The 12,991-nt window shown below is 41.7% G+C and overlaps 2 protein-coding genes across 2 annotated transcripts in view; both read left to right on the plus strand.

Moving 5' to 3' along the window:
* The window catches only part of ankrd27 (ankyrin repeat domain 27 (VPS9 domain)), a 43,915-nt gene that overhangs the window by 16,804 nt on the left and 14,120 nt on the right, over positions 1 to 12,991 (plus strand). The window contains exons 11-17 of the mRNA XM_088079592.1: positions 101 to 233; positions 352 to 444; positions 8,860 to 8,981; positions 9,127 to 9,209; positions 9,385 to 9,500; positions 9,767 to 9,859; positions 10,541 to 10,738. Coding sequence (XP_087935718.1) covers positions 101 to 233; positions 352 to 444; positions 8,860 to 8,981; positions 9,127 to 9,209; positions 9,385 to 9,500; positions 9,767 to 9,859; positions 10,541 to 10,738 — 838 coding nt within the window. The remainder of the gene's footprint in view (positions 1 to 100; positions 234 to 351; positions 445 to 8,859; positions 8,982 to 9,126; positions 9,210 to 9,384; positions 9,501 to 9,766; positions 9,860 to 10,540; positions 10,739 to 12,991) is intronic.
* On the plus strand, positions 5,050 to 6,875 carry LOC121940351 (nuclear factor 7, ovary-like). Its single transcript, XM_042483139.2, has one exon. The coding sequence runs from the start codon at positions 5,420 to 5,422 to the stop codon at positions 6,806 to 6,808; it is 1,389 nt and encodes a 462-aa protein (XP_042339073.2). The 5' UTR covers positions 5,050 to 5,419; the 3' UTR covers positions 6,809 to 6,875.

Here is a 12,991-nt window from a genome sequence, read left to right on the forward strand (position 1 = left end):
AAGACACTCGAGGGGTCAAACCTTGTGGATCTGATGTGGACTGGAGGACATGTTTTTCCTCGAGGTGCGTGCGGTTAATCACAAGTCATTTCGTCGGCAGGATGGCCAACCTGAGCTACATCAGGAACTTCTGCTTCAGCCGCTCCAGTAAAGACGAGCTCAGCTACTGTCTGAGCACCTTCGAGGCCGCCGTGGAGTTCATCAACCTGGGCAGGCTGCAGGACACACACTCTGTGAGTCACACACACACTCTGTGAGTCACACACGCCGGGACGTCCGTCCCAGTCGTCCCAGTGTCCCCCTGCAGCGTCTGATGGTAATGGCTGGCTGTGTTGTCGTGTGTGCTCTCAGGGCTCGGGGGGGCTGAATGACAAGGCGCTGTTCAAGGAGAGGATGAGTCTGCTGTCTCAGAGCGCCGCCACGCCCATCCACTGCCTGTTTGAGGTGAGCGCAGGAAACAAACAAAACAACAACAACAACAACAACAACAACAACAACAACTCAATATTTAGAAACACGATGTGCGGCTGGGGCTCAGTAATGTCTGAGGGTCACATTCATAATCATGATAATTTTGTATTACATTTCTGACATCATCTCCAAGAAAAAGTTGTTATAAATATATAAATAAATAAATAAATAAATAAGTAAATAAATAAATATGTATATATATATGTATTCATATATATATATATATGTATATACATATATACATAAATAAGGAAGAATGACCTGTAAACTACATTTTTATATATAAACATTTTACATTTGTACATTATGCTACAGAAAAAGATATAATAAACAAACAACATTTTTAGAAGGAGTTATTTTTGTTAAATTAGTAAAAGGTGACAAAAAATTACCTTAACATTTGTTTTAAAAAAAGAGGGGAGGATTGCTACAAAATTTCCTTTTAAGAAAAAAGTAGCCAGAAAACTGAATTTTTGATTATTTCTAATTATTTTATATTTTGACATTACCTTACAGAAACAGATATAATAAAGTGGAAAATTATATTATATTATAGTTATATATTATTTGTATAATTGTTTCGCAGTTTAGAAAGAGGACATTTTTGTCCTCTAGGGGGACAGGAGGAGCTGTTTTTAAAAATGTCTTACAGCACAAAAAGCAAAAGTGCATTGAAATCAACTTTATTGTTAATCACTGTTATATCCTAGAGTCTGATTATACCTCCCAAAAATCAAATTAGCATAAAGTTTGGAGACACTCTTACATTTTCTGTGTTTTTGTCATCAAAAAACAATGGCCTTTTTAAAAAAAAAAAAAATTGGCATTTAAAGGGTTAAATTCTGAAAAGTAATGAAAATTTTGTATTTATTGTCAGGACAGTTGATTCAAAGATTGAAACCAAAACAAAAAAGGAAAATAATGTTATTGAAGATTTTTTCAGGCGGTTTTAGGAAGAGGACATTTTTGTCCCTAGTCTTTAGTTGGTGTTATTAGGGGAGTAAAGGGTTCATTTTTATCTCTGGCTGGTGTTACTGTTGTTGTTTGGTTGTCACGGTTACAGTCGTCATCTCTGTTGTGCGTTCGTGACTTTTCTTAAAAAAGACAAATTCATGATTTTCAGTCTGTTTGAAGAAAAAAAATTGGTGATTTTTGTTTGCGTGCTGAGATTTTTTATATAAATAATACTTATTGCCCCCCGGCTCGGTGCCTGTTCGTTGGAGTTTACCCCGGTGAATGAGAGGGTAGCCTCCCTCCGCCTTCGGGTTGGGGGACGGATCCTGACTGTTGTTTGTGTCTACGGTCCAAACAGCAGTTCAGAGTATCCACCCTTTTTGGAGTCCTTAGAGGGGGTGCTGGAGAGTGCTCCTTCTGGGGACTCCCTCGTTCTGCTGGGGGACTTCAATGCTCACGTTGGCAATGACTGTGAGACCTGGAGGGGCGTGATCGGGAGGAATGGCCCCCCCAATCTGAACCCGAGTGGTGTTTTGTTATTGGACTTCTGTGCTCGCCACAGATTGTCCATAACGAACACCATGTTCAAGCATAAGGGTGTCCATATGCGCACTTGGCATCAGGACACCCTAGGCCGCAGTTCAATGATCGACTTTGTAGTCGTATCGTTGGACTTACGGGCGTATGTCTTGGACACTCGGGTGAGGAGAGGGGCGGAGCTGTCAACCGACCACCACCTGGTGGTGAGTTGGCTCCGATGGTGGGGAGGACGCTGGTCAGACCTGGCAGACCCAAATGCATTGTGAGGGTCTGCTGGGAACGTCTGGCAGAGTCTCCCGTCAGAAGGAGCTTCAACTCCCACTTCCGGGAGAGCTTCAACCATGTCCTGGGGGAGGCCGGGGACATTGAGTCCGAGTGGGCCGTGGTCCGTGCCTCCATTGCTGAGGCGGCCGACCAGTGCTGTGGCCGTAAGGTGGTTGGTGCCTGTCGGGGCGGAAACACCCGAACCCGCTGGTGGACACTGGCGGTAAGGGGTGCCATCAAGCTGAAGAAGGAGTCCTATCGGGCCTTCTTGGCCTGTGGGACTCCGGAGGCAGCAGACAGGTACCGACAGGCCAAGCGGAGTGCGGCAGCAGCGGTCGCTGAGGCGAAAACCCGGGAGTGGGAGGAGTTCGGCAAGGCCATGGAAAATGACTTCCGGACGGCTTCGAAGAGGTTCTGGACCACCATCTGGCGTCTCAGGAGGGGAAAGCGGTGCTCTGTCAACACTGTGTATGGTGGCGACGGGGCGCTGCTGACCTCGACTCGGGATGTTGTGGATCGGTGGAAGGAATACTTCGAAGACCTCCTCAATCCCACCGACACGCCTTCCGTTGGGGAAGCAGGGCCTGGGGACTCGGGGGTGGGCTCCTCTATCTCTGGGGCTGAGGTTACCGTGGTGGTCAAAAAGCTCCTCGGTGGCAGGGCCCCGGGGGTGTGATGTGGTCCTGTTGGCTTCATCGGGCCGTGACCTTCAGCTCTCACTGGATCGGTTCGCAGCCGAGTGTGAAGCGGCCGGGATGAGAATCAGCACCTCCAAATCCGAGACCATGGTTCTCAGCCGGAAAAGGGTGGCGTGCCCCCTCCGGATTGGGGACAAAGTCCTGCCCCAAGTGGAGGAGTTTAAGTACCTCGGGGTCTTGTTCACGAGTGAGGGAAGGATGGAGCGGGAGATCGACAGGCGGATCAGTGCAGCGTCTGCAGTAATGCGGACTCTGCACCGGTCTGTCTTGGTGAAGAGGAAGCTGAGCCAAATGGCAAAGCTCTCGATTTACCAGTCGATCTTCGTTCCTACCCTCACCTATGGTCACAAGCTTTCGGTAGTGACTGAAAGAACAAGATCGCGGGTACAAGTGGCCGAAATGAGTTTCCTCCGTAGGGTGAGAAGCTCGGTCATCCGGGAGGAGTTCGGAGTAGAGCCGCTGCTCCTCCGTGTTGAGAAGAGCCAGATGAGGTGGCTTGGGCATCTAATTAGGATGCCTCCAGGACGCCTCCCTGGTGAGGTGTTCAGGGCACGTCCCACCGGTAGGAGGCCCCGGGGAAGACCCAGGACACCGGTGTCTCACTCTGACCCAAACAGAATAGATGAAATTGGTGAAGTGTCTTAAAATCTTAGAAATGTGCTAAAATCCTACAAACATCCTAAAATTTTAGAAATGCTTCAAAAAAATCCAAGAAATGTCCTAAAATAATAGATATTTCCTAAAACCATAGAAATGTCCCAAAATCTCCTATAATCCTTGAAATATCCTGACATCTAAGGAATGCTCGAAATCCAATTTTCTAAAATCCTATAAATGTGCTAAAATACTAGAAACATCCTTAAATCAATCTGTACATAACAGTCCAAAAAGTGAAATGAAAAACAAAATTCTGAAATATAAAAAAAATGAAAAATGATGCGTATTTATCCCCTTTGCTATGATGCCCCTAAATAAGACCTGAAGCCACAATCACATTCACAAGTCACGTTATTGGTTAAATAAAGTCACCTGTGTGCATCTAAGTGTCACATGAACATGAAGTTTATATATATATATATATATATATATATATTAGCCCTTTAAATAATCGTAGTCTGCTCTTTGCCCATGTGCTGCTGGTTGTGTCTTTGGTTTTATTGTATGAAGCTCTTTGTGTTACAGTGTTGCTTGTATGAAAAGTTGCTTTATAAATAGAGTCTGATTGATTGATTGATTGATTGATTGATTGATTAAAGAGGTCATACTCTGAGTAGAGGCCGTGTGATTGGTCGGTCGCTCTCCTTTGGGCCTCCCTGAGAACAGACTGCTGGTATGCGGACTGGACGGACTGGGATTCAGTCTTTCCCATCACCTCCGTCAGCAGCCCAGCTGACTCTGAGCTGCACAGTAAGGTTTCCACAGCAACGCCGAATCAGATCAGAAAATCTACTGAAATCTGAGAAATGCCCTAAAATCAGAGAAACATCCTAAAAACATTAAAACGTCTTAAAGTTCTAAAAATGTCCTTAATTCCAAGATAATCCCTAAAATCATAGAAACGTGTCATAGTCCTAGAAATGCACTAAAAGCCCAGAAATGTCCTAAAAATGAATGTCCTAGAAATGTCGTAAAGTCCTAGAAATGTCCTCAAAATCCTAAAAATATACTAAATTTGACAAATGTCCTAAAATCCCAGAAATGTCCTCATATCCTAGAATCTTCTTAATATCCTAGGAATGACTTAAAATCACAGAAGTATCCTAAAATCCTAGAAATGTCCTAAATCTGACAAATGTCCTAGAAATGTCTCCGAGTCCTACAAACACGTATGTAGCTGCTGCGACTGGCCCCCGGCCTCCTGAGTGTTGCTGTATTTCTGAGATCCGATGGGGACATCCCTGATCTCAGCGTGTCCTCCTGTCAGTCAGTGTCCGTCTGTTTTACTAAAGACACTCGAGGGGTCAAACCTTGTGGATCTGATGTGGACTGGAGGACATGTTTTTCCTTGATGTGCGTGCTGAGATTTTTTAATATAATTTCTGATCATTTTTTGTGACAAAGACGTAGTGTTTTAGTCGACGGCATCTCAGGGGGACAACACGTTTCTTCATTAATCAGTAACCAGGACGAAAGTTTGACCTGACAAATTGATGTGATGAAGCTCCGCCCATCAGCTGACTCACCTGAGACAATCAGGTAAAACAGGTTTTTAATCTGTCTCACTGAGACGATACACTGACACACACACGGAGAGACGGAGGACAATTCACCTTCAGACCAAAACCACAACTTCCACTGAGAGAGGACAGCTGCAGGAGGAGATACTGGGAATACTGGGAATACTGGAATACGACCAGTTCGACCAGCTGCAGACTGAACTCAGTGAAGGAGAGTTTTACAGAAACAAAGACTCAAAGTGAAAGTAAATTTTTGGGGACAGGGAGTGTCTGAGCTGTCTGCCTGCTGTGTTTCCTGCTTCACTCTGAGACTAAATGGCTTCGAGACTCGAGGACGATCTCTGCTGTTCTGTCTGTCAGGACGTTTTTAAAGATCCTGTCATCCTGTCGTGTTGCCACAGCTTCTGTAAAGACTGTCTGCAGAGCTGGTGGACACAGAGACAAACACCAGAGTGTCCAGTTTGTAAGAGAAGACACTCAAGGGAAGGACTGCCTCCTAACTTTGCCTTAAAGAGGCTGTGTGAGCGTCTCTTACAGGAGAGAGATCAGAGAGCTTCAGAGGCTCTCTGCAGTCTGCACTCAGAGAAACTCAAACTCTTCTGTCTGGACCATCAGCAGCCGGTGTGTGTCGTCTGCAGAGATTCAGAAAAACACAGCGACCACAGATTAAGCCCCATCGATGAAGCTGCACGACAACACAAGAAGAAACTTCAGGAGACTCTGGAGCCCTTAAAGGAGAAGTTAAAGGTTTTTGAAGACGTCAAAGTGAAGTCTGAACAAACAGCAGCTCACATTCATGTCCAGGCCCGACGCACAGAGACGCAGATTAAGGAGCAGTTTAAGAAGCTCCACCAGTTTCTGGAGGAGGAAGAGGAGGCCAGGATGGCTGCACTGAGGGAGGAAGAGGAGCAGAAGAGTCAGAGGATGAAGGAGGAGCTGGAGGCTCTGAGCAGAGAGATAGCAGCTCTTTCAGACACGGTCAGAGACGCAGAGGACGAGCTGAGAGCCGAAGACGTCTCCTTCCTGCAGAGATACCAGGCTGCGGTGGACAGAGTCCAGCAGCGCCTCCTGCTGGAGGATCCACAGCTGCTCTCAGGAGCTCTGATAGACGAGGCCAAACACCTGGGCAACCTCACCTTCAACATCTGGAACAAGATGAAGGACATGGTCTCCTACAGTCCTCTGATCCTGGACCCAAACACTGCTGATCCAGAACTCATCCTGTCTGAGGATCTGACCAGCGTGAGAGCAGGAAAGAGACAGCAGCTTCCTGATAATCCAGAGAGGTTTGATTACTGCTCTGTCCTCGGCTCTGAGGGCTTTAAGTCAGGGACACACGGCTGGGACGTCCAGGTCGGAGACAGTAAATGTTGGTCACTGGGTGTGTTAGCAGAGTCTGTCCAGAGGAAGGGATTCATAGAGTCTGGATTATGGACAATAGCGTTTTTTAATGGTAAATACTCATCTGACTCCCCATCAGGTCTAAAAACTGCTCTCGTGGTGCAGAAGCAGCTTCAGAGGATCCGAGTGAATCTGGACTGGAACGGAGGAAAGCTGTCGTTCTCTGATCCTGATACTAACACACACATACACACCTTCACACACACTTTCACTGAGAGGGTGTTTCCATACATTTGCACTTTCGAAGACCCACTCAAGATTTTACCAGCGAAACTCTCTGTGACTGTGGAGCAGAAAGAATAGATGATGATGGTGATGATGATGATGATGATGGTGATGATGATGATGATGATGATGATGATGGTGATGATGATGGACAGAAATCATTTTGTGTTTTTCAAGACGTTCTGAATTTTGGACTCTTTGAGGAACACGTGACTTTGTCGTCCTGATGTCGGTCGTCATGGTGATGCACAGAAGTATTCATCCCACTTGATGCTGTTTCTTACTTATTGTTTTTTGTGTTACATGGATTTTGGATTTTTATTGGGATTTTTTTGTGATTGACCCAAACAGAATAGATAAAATTGGTGAAGTGTCTTAAAATCTTAGAAATGTGCTAAAATCCTACAAACATCCTAAAATTTTAGAAATGCTTCAAAAAATCCAAGAAATGTCCTAAAATAATAGATATTTTCTAAAACCATAGAAATGTCCCAAAATCTCCTATAATCCTTGAAATATCCTGACATCTAAGGAATGCTTGAAATCCAGTTTTCTAAAATCCTATAAATGTGCTAAAATACTAGAAACATCCTTAAATCAATCTGTACATAACAGTCCAAAAAAGTGAAATGAAAAACAAAATTCTGAAAAATAAAAAAAAATGAAAAATGATGCGTATTTATCGCCTTTGCTATGATGCCCCTAAATAAGACCTGAAGCTACAATCACATTCACAAGTCGCGTTATTGGTTAAATAAAGTCACCTGTGTGCATCTAAGTGTCACATGAACATGAAGTTTATATATATTTATATATATTTATTAGTGCTGGGCCGTTAACGGCGTTAACGTGCTGCGTTAACGCGGGATTCTTATCGCGCGATAAATTATTCACTAAGTTGGGTCTATACAGTGAGCAAGGCACCAATTTCACTTTGTTGTTTAAGCGCGGATGTATACCTGGTCGAATTACGCGGAGGGGGCGCGAACAAGGCGGAAGCTGGTCTGCCTGAGTGACCGGAGTGATTGGCTCAAGCCGTGTCACAGAGCTGCTGACCGTTAATGGTCTTCTTCATGACCTCTAATGTAGGCCCACAGTTCAGTTAGGGTCATGTTATCAGAGGCTGCGCCCTCTGCTGTTCATTCCAGTTAGCAGGAAAAAGCTTTTCCACATGGAGACAGAACCTGTGCTCCTAAATGTCTGTGTTTAACAAAATAAAAAAAAGTTAAACACCAAAGTAAATCTTATGGAACATTATTTTTCTTTACCAAATATTATAGTAGAACAGCTTTCTCAAGCATTTTCATCATTTATATATATATATATATATATATATATATATATATATATATATAATATATATATATATATATATATATATATTAGCCCTTTAAATAATCATAGTCTGCTCTTTGCCCATGTGCTGCTGGTTGTGCCTTTGGTTTTATTGTATGAAGCTCTTTGTGTTACAGTGTTGCTTGTATGAAAAGTTGCTTTATAAATAGAGTCTGATTGATTGATTGATTGATTGATTGATTGATTAAAGAGCTCATACTCTGAGTAGAGGCCATGTGATTGGTCGGTCGCTCTCCTCTGGGCCTCCCTGAGAACAGACTGCCGGTATGCGGACTGGACGGACTGGGATTCAGTCTTTCCCATCACCTCCGTCAGCAGCCCAGCTGACTCTGAGCTGCACAGTAAGGTTTCCACAGCAACGCCGAATCAGATCAGTCTCTCCAGAACGAGCCGACAGAATAAAACAGACTGTCTGGTCGAAGGAAAGCATCAACACAACGTCTGCGTCTCATTTGTGAAGCTGTCGCCTTCAACTGTTTGACGTTTTATTTTGAAAAGAGACTTAAGTAATTTAATAGTCGCTGAGTCGTTTTGTAAGTGCAGCTGCAGTTGAAATGCCGTGCGGCGAATGTTGAGCTCCGTTCAGGATGCAGTTTTCTGTCAGCACGTCGAGGTTTTGGTGATCTGGGAGCCTCGATGTTTCCTGGTTTGTTCCACCACATTGATTTGGGGTTTCAGTTCACAATAAATAACAATGTATATTGTAATAATTTCTCCTGTGTGTGTGTGTGTGTGTGTGTGTGTGTGTGTGTGTGTGTGTGTGTGTGATGTAGCACATAGCGAATGGAAACGAGGTGGAGGTGCAACGACTGCTGAGTGAAGGAGAGATAAACGAGGACGTCAAGATCTGTCATCCTCTTTGCTCCTGTGACCTCTGTGACCTCCAGCTGTCCGGGTCAGTACTATATACTATAATGAAGCCACAGAAACATCCTGAAATCTGCAACATTTGAAATTCACTTCTTTTTTGAAAGTAAAAGTTGTGAGTTCTTCATCCTTCTCCGCTGTAAAGTAAAGTTGATGTTGACTTCCTGTTGCAGGCGGTTGAACGACCCATCCATCGTCACGCCGTTCTCCAGAGACGACCGAGGTTACACCCCACTGCACGTCGCCGCCATCTGCGGTGAGCAGCTGCACGCGCGCACACAGAGCGGCGAAACATGAGACTGTTTGGGGATGATTTTAACAGACTTTTTGTGTGTGTGTGTGTGTGTGTGTGTGTGTGTGTGTGTGTGTGTGTGTGTGTGTGTGTGTGTGTGTGTGTGTGTGTGTGTGCGTGCGTGTGCTCATGCATGCAGGTCAGGCCCAGCTGATCGACCTGCTGGTGTGTAAAGGAGCGCCGGTGAACGCCACAGACTACCACGCCCTCACGCCGCTGCACCTGGCCTGCCAGCGAGGATACCAAGGAGTCACGGTGAAAACACACACACACACTTAAACACACACCCCTGAAACACAGCGTTTGATGTGTGTGTGATACATAATACAATACTTCATTTAAAGCAGCTATAATCCATGAATTACAGTTCAGTTACTAAATTACAAAACAAAGCTTATATTCAGAAAGGTAAAGCATTTTGACGAGGGATTAGGATTTCAAAAAAAAACAAACGCAATAATACTTTATTATACAAATACAATATGTTAAACTTTATCAATAATGTCCTCTCTGTCCTCCAGCTGTTGCTGCTGCACTACAAGGCCAACACGGACGCTCAGGACAACAACGGAAACACGGCGCTGCACCTCGCCTGCATGTACGGACACGAGGACGTAAGTCAAAAACTCTGTTTTATCTTCAATTATTAAATAATTAAAACCACTTTTTTAGACCAGATCCTGAATTGTAGCAATAATAATAACAATAACAATAAAAAAAGAAATAATTATTTTTGTTATTATTTAGTTTTTATTATTTTTATAGTTTTATATCAATTGTTTGTTTTTATCTTTGTCTGCTTTATTTTGTTTGATTTTATTTTATTTTTTGTCAGGTAAAGCACTTTTGATTTGAAGAGTGCTTTCTAAAGTTTATTATTGTTATTATTATTATTATTATTCAGTTTTTATTATTGTCTACTTTATTTAATAATTTATTCTATTTATTTTATTTTATTTGTCTGGTATAGCACTTAGTAATTTTTTTTTGAAAAGTGCTTTATAGATAAAGTTTCTGTTATTTTTGTTGTCATTATTATCATTCAAAAGGAAAATGAATTTGTTAATTAGACAATTAAATTAATAAAATAATTGTTTAAAATTGCGAGTATCCTCTAGTTGAAGATTCTCCAGTGAGAGAATTTTCCTCTTTTTTTTAAAACCATTACTTCGTTTTTTTATCTGTTTCTTTTCTAACTCGTTTGGTAACTTGTGATCTTATTATTTTTATTTTGATTGATAAATGAATGAATGCAGATGTTGATATTGATCGATGGTGCTCTCGCTGTGCGTCAGTGTGTGAAGGCGTTGGTGTATTACGACGTCCAAACGTGCCGTCTGGACCTGCAGAACGATAAAGGCGACACGGCGCTGCACATGGCGGCTCGCTGGGGCTACGAGGGAATCATCCAGGTGCTGCTGGAGAACGGAGCGAGCACCGACGTCCTGAACAAGAGCAAAGACTCACCGCTGCAGTGCGCGCTCAACTCCAAGGTCAGCGACTCTGCGAGCAAAACATATCATGATGAAATAAAATGTTAAACTGTGCAAACTGTCGGATCTCCAAAGGAGGCCGGAGGCAGGTCTTCACTCTGCAGGAGCTCGCTGCAGTTCGAGCTCTTAGAAACAGAAAACTTGTCTTTACATACTCCAAGAAAATACTCAGATCAGACCCAAAATTTAAGTTTTAAATTTACAAGGTAAAAAATATTTTCTGAGATTAAAGTGCTACATCCATGAGGCAAAGAATCACAAATTTAGAAGAAGGCTTGAATAATTTCTGAGATAAGAGCAGTAAGTTAAAAAGAAAAAAAGCTTGAATATTATAAAAGTAAAGCAGTAAATTAAGAAAAAAAAATAGAACTTTGCTAGAAAAAGCTAGAAAATTCTCTGAGATGAAAACGGTAAATTAACAAGGAAAGTTTTTTTTTTTAATGGCTAGAAAAAGTCCTAAATTAAAAAGAAAAAAATAATCAAAAGTATCCTACAAAAAGCTCATATAATCACTGAAATTAAAACAGTAAATTAACAAGAAAAAAAATAAAAAGTTTGCTAGAAAAAGCTTGAATATTCCCATTATTTTATTGTATTTATGTATTTTTCTGTGAATGTGTGACTTTTTTTCGTGGTTTGCAACTTCAAAATCTTTTTTTTACTCTCAATGGCCCTAATACCCCGTAAGAGTTAACATAATCCCTAAATGAGTGAGGTGAGGTTTGATAAATGTGGGAACGGACCGACAGAGAGAAACTTAGTAATGAAAGCTGCTGCAGATCGTTAACCCTTTAAAGCCTGCGCCAAGTCGCCTGGTTTCTTTCAAAATCCTGGGAAGAAGGAAGCAATGAGCAACTAAAGAAGAAATTACACAAAAACTGGCGAGAAATTAGTTAAGAGTAAATTTAAAAAAATAGTATTACTAATAAATTAGTTAAAAATAGATTCAGAAAAATAGCAAAAACAAACGGAGCTGACCTGACACGCACCTTTGTCAGGTCAGCTCCTTGTTTTGTTTTTAATATTATATTATATAAATATTATAATTCAGTGTGTTCGAGCTATTTGTCAGTAGTTTAGTTCGTTCATAAACATAAGTTATGTTGTTTCGATTATTCTAAATAATGTAAACATCTCGAATAGTTTTTTTTACAGCGTTTCCTGTTGCCTTGTTATTTGTTTAGTTTAATTCGGCAGGCAGGTGGGACCAGCATGCACTTGGGTACCAGAGCGAGAGAGGCAGCCGTGATTTCGTTGTTCCTGTGTTTGCTTCTTCTTCGGATAAATAAATCAAGAAAAATCACAATAATCCCGAAGGACACTGGACTTGTTTTGCCTGCGTACACAACGTGCTCAGTGGCTTTGATTTGATTTAAGTTTGATTTGGATTTTTTTGCTGGCAAACGGCCACTATGCAGTAAAATACCTTTAAATATTTATTTATGTAACTTACAAATAAGTTAAAAAATAGTGTTTTGCACATTTTCCTCAAGTTTTTGAGAAAACATTTTTCTAAATGCATTTCTTGCAAAATGTGGGGTATTTCTTATCGGGTTGCTGGTTGCCTTTTTCCTCATATATTTAAAAAATAGTGAAAATAGTAAAAAAGTGATGTCGCTCCAGGTGTCGAAGGGTTAAAGAAAAAAAGACATCAAAGAGTTGTTCACTGTATCCAAGCTGACATTGTTTTCACGTTTCAGAGCTCTGCAGTTAATCTGATCAGCTGCTGGTGTTTTTTCAGGAACCGCGGGAACACGCTGCCGATCCTCTTAACACTCTGTTATGTTGAGGCTCAAAGTGACTCATTTTAAAGTTTAGAGATACAGGGAAAATATTTTTAATGATTTTTAATGATTTTGTGTTTTTAATGTCTTAAAAACCTCGAAACGTTATAAAATCCAAGAAATGTCCTAAATCCTAGAAATTTCTTCAAAAGATAGAAATGTCCTAAAAACCTCAAAAACTCCTGCAATCGTAGAAATGTCCTAAAATCTGAGAAATTTTCTTAAATCCCAGAAATGTCGCCAAATCCTAGAAATGTCCTAAAATCTGAGAATTGTCCTAAAGTCATAGAAACGTCTTAATATCCAAGAAATGTCTTAAAAACCTTGAAACATTGTAAAATCCTAGAAATGTCCTAAAATCAAGAAATGTCAACAATCCCATAAATAAGATAAAGAAAATGTAGTTTTAATATGTTAATGTGAATTTAAAGGTTTGTGCTGAAACAAATGAAGGGAATGTCTATTTTTG

This window comes from Plectropomus leopardus, chromosome 7 (genome assembly GCF_026936395.1).
Source record: "Plectropomus leopardus strain MGB_pleo_1.0 chromosome 7, ASM2693639v1, whole genome shotgun sequence".
Classification (NCBI taxonomy): Eukaryota; Metazoa; Chordata; class Actinopteri; order Perciformes; family Serranidae; genus Plectropomus; species Plectropomus leopardus.

What these genes read in the sequence shown, in the direction of transcription:
- LOC121940351 (XM_042483139.2), top strand. Translation starts at nt 5,420, where the DNA reads ATGGCTTCGAGACTCGAGGACGATCTCTGCTGTTCTGTCTGTCAGGAC.